Below are 16707 nucleotides of genomic sequence, written 5' to 3' on the forward strand. Positions count from 1 at the left end.
TCACTCCACATCCACACACGACGGCAGGCCTGGGTATAGATATCTGTAGCCTCGGAAACCCAGACGTTTTAAGATATCTGTGGTCAGTGGCCCACTTGAAAATCTCAACCCATCTGACCAAAATGAGGTTTGTAGTTTGCTGGAAGATCTTGGCTTGCACTATTGCACTGCCGTTCATGTTGACATTTATTTTTATTTTTTGGATTGGTGGAATGTTTTGAACTAGTTATATTCCGAATTGGACTTCCAGTATCGTACTTCAGTTTAAATGACATTCAATGAGTATATAGCAAATGTGCAGTATACAGATGCAAAATGTTAGCGTTTATCGCTTATAAACTGACAGGAAATGCACATCAGCCTATATGATGAAATGGGCCCATCAGCTCCCAGCCTCCCAGTACTTAGCGCACGACTTTCCACACCAAAGCTGTGCTACTCATACGCTGAGTTGGTGGTGCCTGGACTTGTAGTCCAAAGGCAAGAGCTCTAGCAACTGAGCTACCCTGGCACACTAGTACACCTCTTAGCCTACATGATGAAATGGGTCCGGTACTGTTTATGGCGGTCTAGCGGGGCGACACAGGGCAGAGGTTTGAGCTGGAAGGAGTCTGTGTGTGTGGTGGTGAAATGATGCTGAACACATGGAGCCCTGATGTGACTCTGCTTCATCTGCAGAGAGAGAGAGAGAGAGAGAGAGAGAGAGAGAGAGAGAGAGAGAGAGAGAGAGAGAGAGAGAGAGAGAGAGAATTTCAGTGAGTGAGAATTTCAGTGAGTGAGACAGAGAGAGACAAGCTCGTAAAGTTAAAGTCAGACTACTGAAGCTATTGTAGTCTACTGCTCACCGAAAGCCCCTAGGTACACCTAAATCTAACACAGCCTGTGTTTTAACTGGAGTACAGGAAATCAAACTACAAAATCTTTTCTTCCCCTTCGCCCGGTGAAGTCATGCTTAGTAAGTATTTTGCCTTATCATTACAGATATCAATATAATTTCCTGTCAGTATCAAATGACAGTTAATCACAGGCCTCAAAGAATATTACTTAATTGATGTGCTATAAATCTGACAGTGATAGCAACTGTCAGCTCTCTCGTGGCCTAGAGCTCATACCATGTCAAGGTGTCGTGGGTTGAGTGTCTGTCTGCAACTCTGGGGAGGTGGAGTGAAATCAGCTTGTACGGTGGTGTAGACTGGCCCTGGATCTGAGGACCAAATGATCTAATAATGAGACATGCACTGACAAAAGCTCATGAATTTGAATTGTACCAAGACAAAGACAGTTTGAACAAGAAAGTTTGACTTTCAGTAGTTCTTTCTTATGCAGGGTATCGTCTACACACAATGTCGCTGTTTGATTTAGTTTACACTTTACAGACTGTATGAATTGGAACAAATTGGAACGTGATCTTGTACGTTTTGAGCAGATTAAACCTCAACAGCTGCCCAGCCATGCATTGTAATCAGTGAAAAGTCAGATTGTGTTTGTGGATTGGAAACCAGGCGGAGTTGGAAGGTGATGCCACTGCACCATAGTGACTTACTGACTTCTACAAGTTGGTTGTAGCGTCTGATCAGTAGTAGAACTGGGAGGACATGTTCCGCCACAAGCGTTATGTCCTCCGGGTGAAACTTGTCAGTCAGGTGAAAAGAAGTGACTGGTGGTGACATGTGTGTCAGAGCAGAGGCGACACTTTCTTTCTCTATTTCTCTATATGTGGCTCTTACCTTCTCCAGACAGAACCCATCCAGGTGTCCAGGTGCAGGTGGTAGCTCTGTGTCCACCTCTCCAGGGGTAGTGTTCCTGGATGGTGGTCCTGAAGTACTGATGACCTCCCAGACCGGATCCACCCAACTCTACGTTGCTCCTAGTCCGCAGGTCAGCTCCAGACACATGTACCGGTCGCTCTCTGTGGTTCCGCTACGGGGAGACAGGAAGAAGAAGAACTTAGAAGAAAACAAAATAAATAAAAAATAAAATGAATGAAATTATTGATGTTTACAATACTTTTACAAATGGCTCCTCTTCTTGGACTTTGAGATGTACAGTACAGAGACATCTCATTTTATTATGCTTTTTATCTGCTCTTCTTTTCTTTTGTGTCCTTTCGCTTCTGTGACCTGGAAACATTGTGGAGACACTGCTGCTTCCCGGCGGAGTGACACTTGAACACTTGAACCCTCAACCCATTGCTATTCTGGAAGAACATTCCATGACAATAGCCAAACAAGCTGTGAATGGTTGTGAACTTTTAGATTGGCTATTTTCTGGGAAGAGATTTGGTCTAGAGACAAAAAAGGACGTCTCCAGTCAATTAAGTTGGGTTTAATTAGTTAAATCACTTACTACAAGAGTACAGGAATCAGAATCCTACATTAAATAAGAGGAAAGTACAGCAGATACAGTACTGATACAGTATTGATTGATTGATTGATTGAAGTATTTATTAACAGTTTGCAGAATTACAGTACATTTCAAGCACAACTCAATACAAAAACTGTTAACTGTGAGTGGACGACCCAATAAAGCATTACACTTGTTTTCCACCTTGTTCAATTCATCAAAACATTTAGAGACGCACAAATATACACTTCTATTTGGCCAAAGAACAGATCAGTAATTCATCATAAAGGAGGTCAAAAGGGAAAAGAAACATATACAGTGAGGGGGGAAAAGGGTGGGTGGGGGGGATTCAGATTTTATGGGGGCCAGTTTCGAATTGCAGCCGTCCGTAGGTGCCCTTTGAGAGCGGTTTTGAAGGAGTCAAGGGATTCACATGTCTTAATGACCGTTAGGGCGTTCCACATTTTGGTGGCATATGAGCAAAAATAATTTAGTCCCTTGTTTGTGCCCTTTGAGAGCGGTTTTGAAGGAGTCAAGGGATTCACATGTCTTAATGACCGTTAGGGCGTTCCACATTTTGGTGGCATATGAGCAAAAATAATTTAGTCCCTTGTTTGTGCCGAATCTGGGTTGCACATGGTTTGTTGCACTTTGTTGTTGTGGGTGTGCACTTCGTTAACATTAAGGAAGTATTTAGACAGGTACATGGGTATCTTGGTGGTGTATCGAATCTTGTGGACCAGACCCATTGCAAGATGCTGTACTCTGTCGTCAACCCTAAGCCATTCCAGCCTGTCAAAGTGGGCAGGGGTGAGGTGGGTTCAGGGAGTGAGACCAAGTACTAGCCTGACCAGCTTGTTTTGGGAAGTCTGGAGCCTTGTTTTAAGGGCCTTTGAGGTGCTGTGGTACCAACTAAGAGGTGCATGCATAGTCGAAGAAACCTTGTACGAGGGCTCCTGTTATGTTAGGGTCTTCAAGGTGTTTTTGTCGACCAGTGAGGAGATCCTGTATAGGAATCTTGTTCTTTGGTTGACTTTTTTGATTACGTTGGTGGCCATTTTATCACCGGAAAGATTTGCCTCCAGGATGGAACCTATAGGTAGTAGGTAATTTCATCTTTTCGTGTGATAATATTGTCACCCATTCTAACCAAGAAGCCATCTGCCTTGCTGAGATTACGATTTGATCCAAAGAGAATGGATTCAGTTTTACCAGTTGTAAAGATAGTTTGTTATCAGCGAGCCAGGTGCAGATTCTACCGAGTTCGGAGCTGAGGGCCTTTTCAACCTGCAGTTCCTGTCCGAGACCAGCCGTGCTGAGTCATCAGCGAACAGTTGCAGTCACATGCAGATGTCATGTCGTTTACATATTAGGAACACTGAGTACTGATTTGATTAGTGATTCTCACTTAACATAACCTGACATTCATAGACTGATGCAACATATACATAAAGTAAGTTTGTGGTTTTCACTTTCATGTCAAAGACACACAAATTGATATGTACCGTATCTGGCATATCTGAAAAGAGTTTGTGCCAACAAACTATTTTTATAGAAGAGATTTGTGTAAAAGAAAATGTCTTAAATGATTACAAAATGTTCCACATTGTGTCAATCTTTTCATCCTTTACCAAAAATAGCAGATCGTAGTATAACATTGGGTTAAAGTGGTTAACCTGACCTTGATGCTATATTAACCCATTCTGCCCCTCTTCGGAGTTTGGACACGTTTTGACAACCAAGGTGTTGTTCTTCTCAAGTCAAAGACCCCAGCAGGGGTCAGCGTTTCACCTCAGAGAAGAAGAATGTGTTGGTGGTAGCCATCATGTCTCGGTTGCGTCCCTGATGGGTGTCCCCCCTGGGAACACAGCTCAGGTTCCTGTTCCTCCTCATCAGGTGGACAGCATCACCTGATCAACACAACAATAGAGTCAGTCAGGCAGGACTCTCTGGGACCGAGGCTGGGCAGGACAAGACCTCCTTCAGCACGGTGCAGGTGTATTCAGTGGTGGGAAAAGTACTCAAATGTTTTACTGAAGGAAAAGTATCAATACTGCAATATACAAATGTATACAAATCTTTTGAAAATAGCAGATCTACAAGCTCACAATGCGTTGCATTGTGAGCTTGTAGATCGTCTATTTTCAAATGGTCAAAATGTATGTGGTTAATGTATGCTTTGTATTAATAATCAAAATCTACACAGTAGTTTTCAAATAAATGTATTGGAGTAAAAGTAGCCTATAATGTATTGGAGCAGAATGGGTAAAGTACAGATGAAAATGTACAGTACAGTACAGTACTTAAGTAAATGTACTTAGTTACTTTCCACCACTGATGTGTGACTTGTGCGTTCATGCATTTTACTTTCAGTCTACATGAAGTGCTTCTCCGTTAGGCCTCCTGTTAAAACACTGCTGTGGGACAGTAACAGTATGAATCATGTCTTTGGAGTCGAGGATAAAAGATTGGATGGTCACTGAGTTAAAGGGAAGCCTATAGACTATACTACTTTATTCAACAAGAAAGGTGTAACAAGCTAGAGAAAGAAAGAAAGAAAAAAACAGGTGAGATATCAACATGGCAGTGTGAAATACTGTATATACATATGGTTCATGCTATGTATAAGGTGTACGTGTGTCTGTGACTAAAGTAACAGTGGGATAAGGCAGTAAATATAGCCCCATATGTAATGACAGATATGTAACATAAGGTGCATGGTCTAAGGCAGTGGTTCCCAAACGTTTTCATGTCAAGGACCCCCAAATTGACACTAATTAGCCCTGCGGACCCCCGTTTGAAGAGATATGCCAGGGACCCCCCATAAGAGAAGATTTTTACGGCCCTGGCAGAGATTCTCAACCTGTTTAAATTCAAGGACCCCCCCAGTTTGACATGCATTAGCCTACAGACCCCCAATTTATATTGTAAAATTGGGTCCATTTGGTTCCATTTGTACACTCTCTGAGTTACAGACCCATAAGGGTCCATTTGGTTCCTAACTATCATTTAGCTGAGGACCCCTGGAACTCCCTCAAGGACCCCTGGTGGTTCCCGGACCCCACCTTGGGAACCATTGGTCTAAGGATCCTTGCTGAACTGAAGTTTTCCTCTTTCCTTTTAAAAAGGGGGGAATTACAGTATAGCAGACTATAAGAACATTACATTTGAAAACTTGAAAACGGGACATTCTGCATAATGACATAACAATGTAATAATAATGTTCTACTTTAAAATTTTGATACCAATACTTGCACTTTTACTCAAGTAAATGTTGTGTACCAAACATTTACTTGTAACAGAGTATTTATACATTGCAGTAGGCATATTGATTCCACCGATGTGTATAATTAGTCATCAGTCAGGTACAGTATTGACAGGAACAAATCCTGTGTGGTGACCAGAGAACACACCTGACCTGCCAGTGTCACCAAAGGCCTCCCTGGACGTTGATGACCACGGCTCTTTAAAGTCATCCCCAAGATTCAGTTTCCAACGCGGTGCCACTGCAGCTGCACTTCTTCTGGAGCTGCTAGATCTGCTATTTTCACTAGTTGTTGTAGGACACAAAGTATATAGGGCTTAAGTGGTTAAAATCACAAATGAAACTGTTCATCGTCGCATTCGTGACTCGTCATGTTTCTGACACATTTTACTGTATGCTGCTACTGTATGTGTGCATTGCATTTATGAGGTGTCATAAACCAGTGGTTCTCAAAGTGAATTCCAGACACACCCAGAGGTCCCTGAGGAGATTCCATTGGTGTCACCAGCAAAATGTGCCAATATAAAATCAAAATCAGTATAACCGTATGTTAAATACCATGGGTATTTGAAAAATGCATATCTACAAGCTCTCTTGTGCAACTTGTGTTTTCCTTGGGGGCAAACTTCTAAAGAGTGTTGAATAATTTTGCTAAATTTTAACAACATAAATCTTCTCTTTTCAGATCTGCGGCCAACCTTTTTGGGAACCACTGCCATAATCAATGACAAGTTACAAAGACTCTCCTCACACACCCAGAGACAGCTGTGTGTGCGAACGCTGCAGCGTGCGTGGTCTCTCTCTCTATCGTCTTCACCTGATCGCCCATCGGCACAGAGGAGCTGGACTGCTAAACACATTATGACACAACAAATGTACTGTTATTGCTTTTACCGTTGCTATACTTAAAGTACATTTGTCACGCAAATGCTTGCACTTATAGTACTCGAGAACCGTTTTTAACAGAGTATTTCTACATTGTGTTAATATGTGACAACTGTGTGCTCGCTGGGTGTTTGTTACCTTGTCCACAGGTTGGGGTGGTGGTTGACACTGTCCTCTGAAGGTGTCACCGTAGTGTGAGACTGCAGTGTCACCTCTGCTGTCCCCCTTCACAGTGCAACATCGCTCTGAAGCACACAAACACAGCTGCTGTGTTTTATTGGACTCCAACAATATACAGAAAAATATTGCTTTTTCAGATATTTCTCTTTGGGATGGTTGAGGTGCAATAGAGCAGAGTTTGTTCCCCATCGATTCATCCCAAGACCCCAAATATAAATTTTGCTATTTCATCTATTTATTAAAAGACCCATTGTTTGAAAATAATGCACCACTGTCATGAAATGAAATGAAATGAAATGAGGGCATATTTACCCAGGGTATCTGGGCTAAGCATCAGATACTTGTTTCCAGCCAGGCCCTGCTCATAGAACACATTTCATCGTAGTGGTTGATGCCTTGTTCAAGGGCATTTCAGCGGTGGTAATTTTTAACCGTGTCGGACGGCTGGTTCGAACCAGGAACCTTCCGGTATCAAGACCGCGCCGCTATCCGTTCGGCCACCGCTGCCACAAGAAAGAACCGCTGTCATAGAAAGAACTTCAGCTTAGTTTAGTTACCTAAGGGTTCTACGTATATAGCACTATATATAATTATATGTTATATATATAAAATATATATAACACGTTTAAGATAGGTGCTATTATGTGCTATCAATTTTGATGAATTGAACATTGTGGACCTATTGGAAACAAGTGTAATGCTTAATTGGGTCGTCCACTCACAGTTAACAGCCTTTGTATTGAGTTTGTGCTTGAAATGTACTGTAATTCTGCAAACTGTTAATACATTTTTCAATCAATCAATCAATCAATGTATAGTTTCCCCTATCATTACGACGAAAATAACTTTTAGTGCGATAGCTTTTAGTGCTTTTAGTGCGATTTTGCACCATTTGTGTTTAGAGTGTATATGCTGTTACTCATTCTGAAAGAAAGTTAAGTTGACCCAGTGATGATGACCCACTTAAAGTTAATACCAAACTAATATAGCCTGCCCTACATTATGAACTCAGTGAACTAAAAAATAAAAATAAATAGTCAGTCAACTAGCAAAAATATGATTTTGGTTAATCAGTCATTTGACATGGATCTGTACTCTCTGGGATCACTGACCAATCAGTGGTTCTCAAAGTGGGGTCCGGGAACCCCCAGTGGGGCTTCCGGGGATCCCCCTAGCAAGATGAGTGGGAACCATGGACCCTTACTGGACTGTAACTCTGAGTAATGTGGGTCGGTGGTCCAATTTCATACCAAATTGAAATGAAAAGGTTTGAGGTCAGCAGGTCACCAGTGGTGTAAAGTTGTACATTTACTATAGTACCATACTTATTACTTAGGTACAATTTTGAGGTATTCTTTACTGTTTCCAATTTTCAGTACTTAATACTCCACTATTATCTCTGAGGCAAATATTATACTGTATTATTTGTATTAATTGTATTAATTGTATACTATTTGAAAACATTAGTTACTAGTTACTTTGTAGATTTTGACTATTATTACAAAACATTCATCACTTCAGCCCTATACATTCCGGTCATTTGAAAATAGCCATTGTGTCGCCTAGGGTAGGTGCCCTCACAAAAAACATGCAGTAATCCTGGTATCTAAACTGCCTCCCCTGGCCAGCTGGGGCGCCTGATGGAGGGGAAAGGAACTGGTTGGAATAACGTGTTCCTTCCACGTGCTACATCCAACCAGGGAAACTCCCCCCTGTCAGGTGTAAAGGAGCAACTTGGACACTCAGGCATGAAGGAAGCATGAGTTCAAGTCCGTTGCTCTCCCCATGTCCCCCATATATGGGGACTAGGTTGGCGGAGGGTGTGTAGAGCCCAGGATCACATTAGATAATTGACACAGGTGAAAAATGGGTTACAAAATCGTGGGATAAAAAAAAAGAAAAACAAAAAAGAAAATAGCCAATCTACAAGCTCCGAAGCTCGGTCTACAAGCCGATCTACAAGTAAGCTTATTTAGATCAGCTATTTTAAAAAGTTTTGTATTCATTTGAAAACGTATGAAACGAAGGCCTACTTTCTATTTTTGATACTTTAAGTACATTTTGTACCAATACTTTTGTACTTTTACTCAAGCGAATTTTGAATTCCGGACTTGTAAAAAACCTTTTTCAGCACTGGAAGTCACTGACCCAGATGTTTGGCTGAGGCCTTAACCATAGGAGAGAGACAGAGAGGTGTGAAGGAGGCTCTGTGTGTGCTTTCTGGAAGCTTCTCCTCTGCCCGGCTGGGACGGGTGGAGCTCTGGGTCTGCACCATGCGGTCCCTGGAGAGGCTGGAAATAAACCTAATAAACTAAACTAGAACTGACAAAACCTTTTTGTTACCTGAAATCCAAATAAAACAAGGCTTTTAAAAAAAAAAAAGGATAACAAACTTAGACTGCATTGTGCATAAAAACAACGTAGAAAATGTTCTTCGTTTCAGTAGGCCTTTTTGTCAATATTTCATAGCATTAGTCAAATATTTGGGAAATGGGGATATGAAAGTGTTAAGCCCTGTTGTCAAAAGTTTTCCCAAATCTTAAAAAGTATTGGGAAATGTATCTCACAACGCTAAACTACCTATACACTATATAAAAACGAATAATCTCAAATCTAAACGTCCATACATTTTAAACAAAGGAAATAAAATACAACAAAATGTAAAATGCTAAACTACAAGAACCTCGAGCTGGAAGGGTGTGGTGGTGGTGGTGGGTGGCTCTGGGGGTCTGTGAGCTCCGTCACCTCCCTGGACAAGGTGGAGGTGTGTGGTGGGGTGTAGCTGTGGCTCTGCACGCTGAGCTCCGTCACCTCCCGGGGGTCCGCATGCATCTTGAAGTTGGTGGTGAGTTTGGTCCAGGCCGGTGGGGTTTGACCCCTCGTCACCGCATGGGGGTGCCGCTGGAAGGAGTCCCCTGACTCTGTCCTGAACTCCTTGATGTTCCCCACGTCCCTGTGCGCCACCTGGGCCGGGGTGGGGCGAGGAACGGCCGGGGTCCTGCAGGGTGGGCTGGAGAAAGAGCCGAAGTCTGCCTGGAAACTAGTTGGGAAACAGGCAGTGATGGAAGAAGTAGCCTACCTTTACTGAAGTAAAGTATAACTGCATATTGTAGAAATAGTCTGTTACAAGTACAAGTTCAGTATACAAGCTTTACTTGAGTAAAAGTAAAAATTTAAGCCCTGTTTTAAAAATTTAAAAATCTTCAGAAATAGGGGGAAAAGGCTGATCTACAGACCTGCTATTTTGCCATTTGTTTGACCCTGTTGAATATTTAAAAAAAAACTAAACTAACACTAAAACTAATAAAATATAAACTAAACTAAACAAAAAGTCTAAAAAAAAGAAAAAGAAAAAAAGAAAAGAAATAATGACAAATGCAAAACTCAAATAACCTTGTAGTGAAAGCAGCGCTGGGACCAGAGAATGGGATGTGACTGGACCGCAGGAAGTTGATGCCCTCCAGGGGGGTTTGGATGGGTGTTCTGACCGCCACAGCCATGTTGGCCCCTCTTGCCTTACTGGATTATCCAGGGGAGCAACAGCTATAATCAATATAATCAATAATACAAATCGATCAATACCTATTTTGGACATGGCATATAGGCAAAATATTTTTTTTAAATGTGTAAAATGAAAAAACTGAGAATAGCCGATCTACAAGCTCAAAACGCATCGCAATGTGCAATTTTCACAATTTAACTAACTATATATCTCAGTATAAAACAGTTAAGTGGTTCTCTATATAGTCACACTTCTCGATTATTCAATTAATCGAAAAAAGGAATCAATAGAATTATCGCTTAGAAAATATTGGATACTAACTTGCAGCCCAACTTCTTATCCTTACGCTGAATTACTGCTTCTACACTTTGTAGCGAGCTGCCCCATCCTCTCCTGAGCAGCGACTGTCCCTCGTCATGGCAACCATGATGACACAGAGATGATGATGTCAACAATGTGTCTCATGAGCGGAAAAAACATAGATCATAGATCAACCACAATAGAAAAACAAATACATGTACAAACTTAAAATCAATTATTGTAAGCAATATAAGTGCAGTACAATCATTGGATGGCCTATATTATAGGCCATAAACATGATAGGCCCTATAATGTTTATTGCAAAGTATAAAAGCCTGATCACCCCCCACAGAAATAAATTATTCATAGCACTGTGGATCCCTCTGTTCTGCAGTTACCAGTGGTGTAATGTAACTAAATAAAAATGTTGAGGTATTTTTTATTTTTTTTACTTTACTGGAACTGGTTCCAGTTTTCAGTATAGGTTATACTTTTACTTCTACTCCACTTTTATATCTCAAATATTGTAGCCTACTTTTTACTCCACTAACCTATATGAAAACTTTCGTTACCAGAACTTTGTAGATCCAAACAGTTTATTTCTTTATATAAAACATTTCTAATAAAGATGTTAAATTCAATAACCAATGATCGGTCTTTTTCCCGCCAATGGTTATTGTGTTCAACATAATCCCACTTTGAATGTGTGTGCACATGTAGTAAGTAAGCCTTTGCTGGAGCCTATGTCCTGTTTCTGTAGCATGAGGCAGCTTGATGTACAAGTACACCCCTGGACATGATGTACAACTTTTTAAGTACACCCCTGGCACTGGACATGACACTAGTATGTGTCACCAGGGACTTAGCACAATCCAACCCTTGATGCTGGCTGCCAAGCAACAAGTGTGAACCCATAGTCATATTCTATGTAGGTATTTGGCATACAAATTGAGGTATGACATTTATTATCACAGCCTGTAACAAACGGAGATATCTAGTGGTGACATCAGGTCAATGTACAAACTCCATATATGGATATGGACGATTCGCATCGTCATCGTGACAAGAATTCAGCCTACCCTATGAGTGGTTGTTGCCCTGAGGGTACAGGAAAGCATAATTTGCTACACTCCTTGCGAGAGAATCCATCGCCCCGATATCTGGCCTTACAACCCTGATATCGTGTCAGAGATTTCGGCATCCCGGTTAAGTTAAGGACACCACTGCGGCGGGTCCTCCTAACCCAGACAACCAGCTCTAGTTTGAGTACCTTTCCTTTAAAAGAAATACGGTAAGTGTTAAATTGAACGATAATTGTCATTTTATAATGGAGGATTTACTTTTTGGGCAAGTGGGCATGACCTTTGGGCAAGTAGAACATGACCTGTACTTGCCTGCCGGGCAAGTGCCTCTGAGACCTAGTGTCAACCCATGTACTAGTTACTTAGTAGATTTTGATTATTATTAGATTATTATTATTATTATTCTTGCCCTAGGTCCCAAGAGCACTGTGAACCCATACATTGGGGGGGGGGGGGGGGGGGGGGGGGGGGGGGGTCGTGGGGTTCTATGTCCCAATTTATTTAATTTTGTAAAATGTGGAACCAAATGGATTCCTCATGCAGTGTCAAATTAATTGTCAACCTTTTCAATTTCGAGGACCCCCGTTTGATATGCAGTCCAGTGGTTCTCAACCTGTTTCATGTCAAGGGACAAGGATCCCGGTCCCCAAATTAACATTTATTTGGCTGCAGAAAATATTTTGTCCAAGGGACCCCCTTAATATTTGTGTTATTGTATTTCATTTGTATTTCCCATGATGCTATGGTCACTGGTCCAAACGAGACCACACCTTGATAGCCATTTTATTTTATTTATCTATGTATTAATTTTGCTCTGGGACCCCCACACTATAAAATCATCTCGGAGTCAGACTCGTAAAAGAGTCCATTTGAGGCCTTATGATCAGGCCCGGGGCCGGGCCCCGGACCAGACGTTGAGTAACAGCAGGAAATGAGCCGATAGAAGTTCCGCTCGTGCCGCGCATGCTCTCTCTTTCCGTGGAGGCTCAGCTGTCGGCCGGGTGGGTTCACGTCTCGTGCGCTCACATTTTATACGTTTTTAGTTATTAATGGACGTCCACAAACTGTTATAAACACACGGTTCGCTCTTCTTTAGAGTTTATATGACTTATCGAACCGTCGGCGGGTTGCCGTCACGCCGAAAATGACACTTTAAAGTAAACGTTAAAATCTACCCTACATGTGGCGAGGCCTCGAGCTAATGCTATTGCTAACTGCCAGATTCACTGTTTTCTGACGTGACGTCCGGACATTAATTACAGTTCTATATTAGATAATCCACCCGTTATTTGATTAACTAAACATAGCCATCCCCTCTTAGCTTATTTTGTATTATACTGACTGATTATTATGACTCCGAAAATGGCAGATAAACAAGCGACGCGTTGTGAGCTTGTATCTATTTTCTCTTGATGACTGTTTGTTTCTCCCAAAGCCTGTCAAGATGCAGATCTTCGTGAAGACCCTGACGGGGAAGACCATCACCCTCGAGGTGGAACCCAGTGACACAATTGAAAATGTCAAAGCTAAGATCCAGGATAAGGAAGGTATAATACAATTAAATTAACTTATGGGTTCGATTTTTGGATGAAAGGATTTGGTGTAAAGGAGGAAAAGAGGTGACCCATTGGGGATAAACACAAAGCCAAAGTGTAACTAGTCAGCCAGATGAGATATTGACAAATAAGTGATTACATATTTACACTAATTTTATATGTTCTTGAGGTAATTGTTTATCCTCCCAAATCACGAAGGCTCATTTTACCTTTGGGATACAAAAGTCTGTTAAACGTAGATACTGCACTTGGCTTTGTGCCCTACAATTTGTAGGGCATTATAGTGGGTGGTGGGTTGGTAGGATGGACAGGATAGGTGGGCCCCAGGAAGAGTGGGCACCTCAGTGTTAAATTGGTATTCCCCCCCCCCCCCCCCCCCCAAATGGTAATCTTTTCCTAATTCATATAAGTAAAGTATATATGAACATGCTTGAACATTTGACAATTAAGACAACCTGTGTATCCAGTCATTTTGGAAAATAACAAAAGCATAAGTATAAAATTAGGTCTGATAATGTACCTGAGCATGTTAACATCATATACTAAACAGACCATTTTTCAAATGTTATATTATTTTTTTAACATTTTGGACAAAATGGCCAATTTTACACAGATGTCCCTAGTGCCAATCCTGTATCTGGTGGGTTTAAGTGGGTGGACCCATTAAATGCATTTATTTGGCATACTGCAAACTTGTGTAGCCTCCCGCCACTATGCCAGTCTGTCAGAGTGACTGAGTATAATCCAGTGGAGGCTCAGATAGACCCAGCTCTAGGAAGCAGGGCTGCCTACATGAATGGGCAACTCTGTGCCGAAAGGCCTGGAACATTTGTTCACCCTGAGACAACCGCAGGTAATCGAGTTGATCGATGGTCCAAGAAAAGGTGCTTTTTAAAGCACTTTTCTGATGGAAGTGAAATAAAATGCATCTCACAACTACTTCAACCACTCAGACCCATTTTGAGTGGCAACACCCACTGAACTGGAGATGGCTCATACTGGTTCATGATGGCTGTTAAAGGTTGCCTTTGTTTTGTTTTTCAGGTATTCCTCCTGATCAGCAGCGTCTGATCTTTGCCGGCAAACAGCTGGAAGATGGACGCACCCTTTCAGACTACAACATTCAGAAAGGTGAGATTAACTGTCACTGTAATGCTAATGCCTATTATGAAAGAGCACAGATAAGTGTAAATAACCCAGTCTAGGTTCTGGTTCAAGGTTAACTCCATGAACCATAGCAATGCTAGCTAGCATCCCTAGTTGAGCGGTGAACATAAGTAGAACAAATCATCATTCTACAGTTTTATATAGCACTTAATAATAAAAGCGTAAGAGACAATGACATGTGTAGCCTCCCGCCACTATGCCTGTCTGTCAGAGTGACTGAGTATAATCCAGTGGAGGCTCAGATAGACCCAGCTCTAGGAAGCAGGGCTGCCTACATGAATGGGCAACTCTGTGCCGAAAGGCCTGGAACACTAATAACACGTATAATGTTCTTATATTAACCCCTGTAAAACATAAAGCAGTATCACAATTCAATAAAAGTATTAAGGGGAAGTCCTTAAAAAGAATATTTATAGAATCTTCTCATCTGCAACTTTTTTTTGAGGCTGAAGAATTTGGTGAGCCGTTGATTCAGCATGTATTCTTGTGTAGCCAGATTATGTCTGTACTGCCTACTAATACGTCTGAGAACATCTAAATTCATTGAATGGACTGCAGAGACTGCACTGTAATTGCTTATTTTGTTGTGATATTTATTTTGTGTAGAGGGGTAAAAGGAAGAGCTCTGGGAGCATACCAGTCAACTTTGTTATAAAAATGTTGTGCAGCGAAAATGTCTACAAGCGTATTGCTCGATGGTGTAGATCAGCCACTTTCACCATTCTAACCCAAGATGAAGTAGTTTTAAATCAGGACTGTTTAAATAAAGTTATACTGTCCAAAGCATCATTTATACTCTAGTGCTATGGTGTCATTTGCCATCAAGAACTGATCTTAAATGCAACGCACTGTAGCCTTGAAAAAAACTTTACTTTTGGCAAGCAACACAGTTTTGTCATGGATTTTAAATGTTAGTAAGCATTGTAGGTGATGAAAGTGTTAAATAGTAATCATTGCTATAGAATTTGTTCAGGGATTGCCCCTGTTGCTATCATCAGTACAGTAGTGACTCATACAGGATTATGTATGGTTTTTTTTTTTAGCTTTAGAGCTTAAACTTTTGAACAAACTTGTTTACTATCGAACTGATCACTTACACCCCTTTAATCTTAAACTGTTTCATTAAAGCATGTTTAACTTTAAACCGTGTGCTCTCCTCCACCAGAGTCCACATTGCACCTGGTGCTGCGTCTGCGTGGTGGCATCATTGAGCCATCTCTGAGGATGCTGGCCCAGAAGTACAACTGTGACAAGATGATCTGCCGCAAGTAAGTACAACAAAGAAATCATTGTACTATAGTTTTATATAGCACTTAATACAACTTTAAGAGTAAATGACGTGTGTAGCCTCCCGCCACTATGCCTGTCTGTCAGAGTGACTGAGTATAATCCAGTGGAGGCTCAGATAGACCCAGCTCTAGGAAGCAGGGCTGCCTACATGAATGGGCAACTCTGTGCCGAAAGGCCTGGAACACTAATTAGACTGTTACATTTCCCCCTATGAACAAATACTGGTAAAGCTATAGATTTCTCATTCGATGATGTAAAATAATTGCAATGATAAATGATTGCGATTAGATTATTATCAGATGAAAAGCAACGTGAAACGATGTTTAGTCTCAAGAACCTTCAGGTCCATTCAGAAGAACCCATCCCCAACCATGACCCATGGCCTCTTGTGTTCCAGGTGCTATGCCCGTCTCCACCCCCGTGCGGTCAACTGTCGCAAGAAGAAGTGTGGACACACCAACAACCTGCGCCCCAAGAAGAAGCTGAAGTAGACAACTCGCATGGTTGTTTGCACATTATCTTTGTTCATATTCATCTTTGTTCAATAAATGGTGAAATGGTTCAATTATGTTGTGTGAAATATTTTGATCATGTAGGTAAAGGTGGTTTAAAAGTAGCTTTTGTTTTATTGAAGCAGGTAACGCTCTATCAGGGATACTCGGGGGCCACTCAGCAAAAGTCAAGGGCGGCAAGCTAAAAATGACAGCATTCTTTTGAAACCATTTTATTTTGGAACCGACTACACGACTAGTCTAAAATGTCCATCTATAAGGCCAAACTTCAATGAACAAAAACATTTGATTAATGATGTTACAAAATGAGGCTACATATTCATATGTGAAGAGAACATATAATGAACAGATTCTCACAGGCGATTGGGTGAATAACACAATCTTTGTTTGGATATTCATGTTTGATGGCAGCCTATCGTTGACCTGTATCAGTTGAGTGTGCCTGATGGGTTGTCAGGTTTTACTTCCATTGATTGATTGATTGATTGAATTGATTGAAAATTTTATTAACAGTTTGCAGAATTACAGTACATTTCAAGCACAAACTCAATACAAAGGCTGTTAACTGTGTGGACGACCCAATTAAGCATTACACTTGTTTACAACAGGGTCCACCATGTTCAAT

At 41.3% G+C, this 16707-nt stretch overlaps 1 protein-coding gene across 1 annotated transcript; it reads left to right on the forward strand.

The window, feature by feature from the left end:
• Window positions 1-12441: 12441 nt before the first annotated feature.
• Window positions 12442-16135, forward strand: uba52 (ubiquitin A-52 residue ribosomal protein fusion product 1). The gene is made up of 5 exons (XM_079506874.1): window positions 12442-12558; window positions 12993-13104; window positions 14158-14244; window positions 15446-15548; window positions 15968-16135. Exons 2-5 carry the CDS (start codon window positions 13002-13004, stop codon window positions 16059-16061), a joined length of 387 nt encoding a protein of 128 aa, XP_079363000.1. The 5' UTR covers window positions 12442-12558; window positions 12993-13001; the 3' UTR covers window positions 16062-16135.
• The last annotated feature ends 572 nt before the right edge of the window (window positions 16136-16707 follow it).

This window comes from Electrona antarctica (assembly GCF_951216825.1).
Source record: "Electrona antarctica genome assembly, chromosome: 7".
NCBI classification, from domain to species: domain Eukaryota; kingdom Metazoa; phylum Chordata; class Actinopteri; order Myctophiformes; family Myctophidae; genus Electrona; species Electrona antarctica.

What these genes read in the sequence shown, in the direction of transcription:
- uba52 (XM_079506874.1), top strand. Translation starts at nt 13,002, where the DNA reads ATGCAGATCTTCGTGAAGACCCTGACGGGGAAGACCATCACCCTCGAG. An exon ending in TAAGATCCAGGATAAGGAAG is followed by an intron (nt 13,105 to 14,157) that starts GTATAATACAAT and finishes TTTGTTTTTCAG; the next exon opens with GTATTCCTCCTGATCAGCAG. An exon ending in GACAAGATGATCTGCCGCAA is followed by an intron (nt 15,549 to 15,967) that starts GTAAGTACAACA and finishes CTTGTGTTCCAG; the next exon opens with GTGCTATGCCCGTCTCCACC.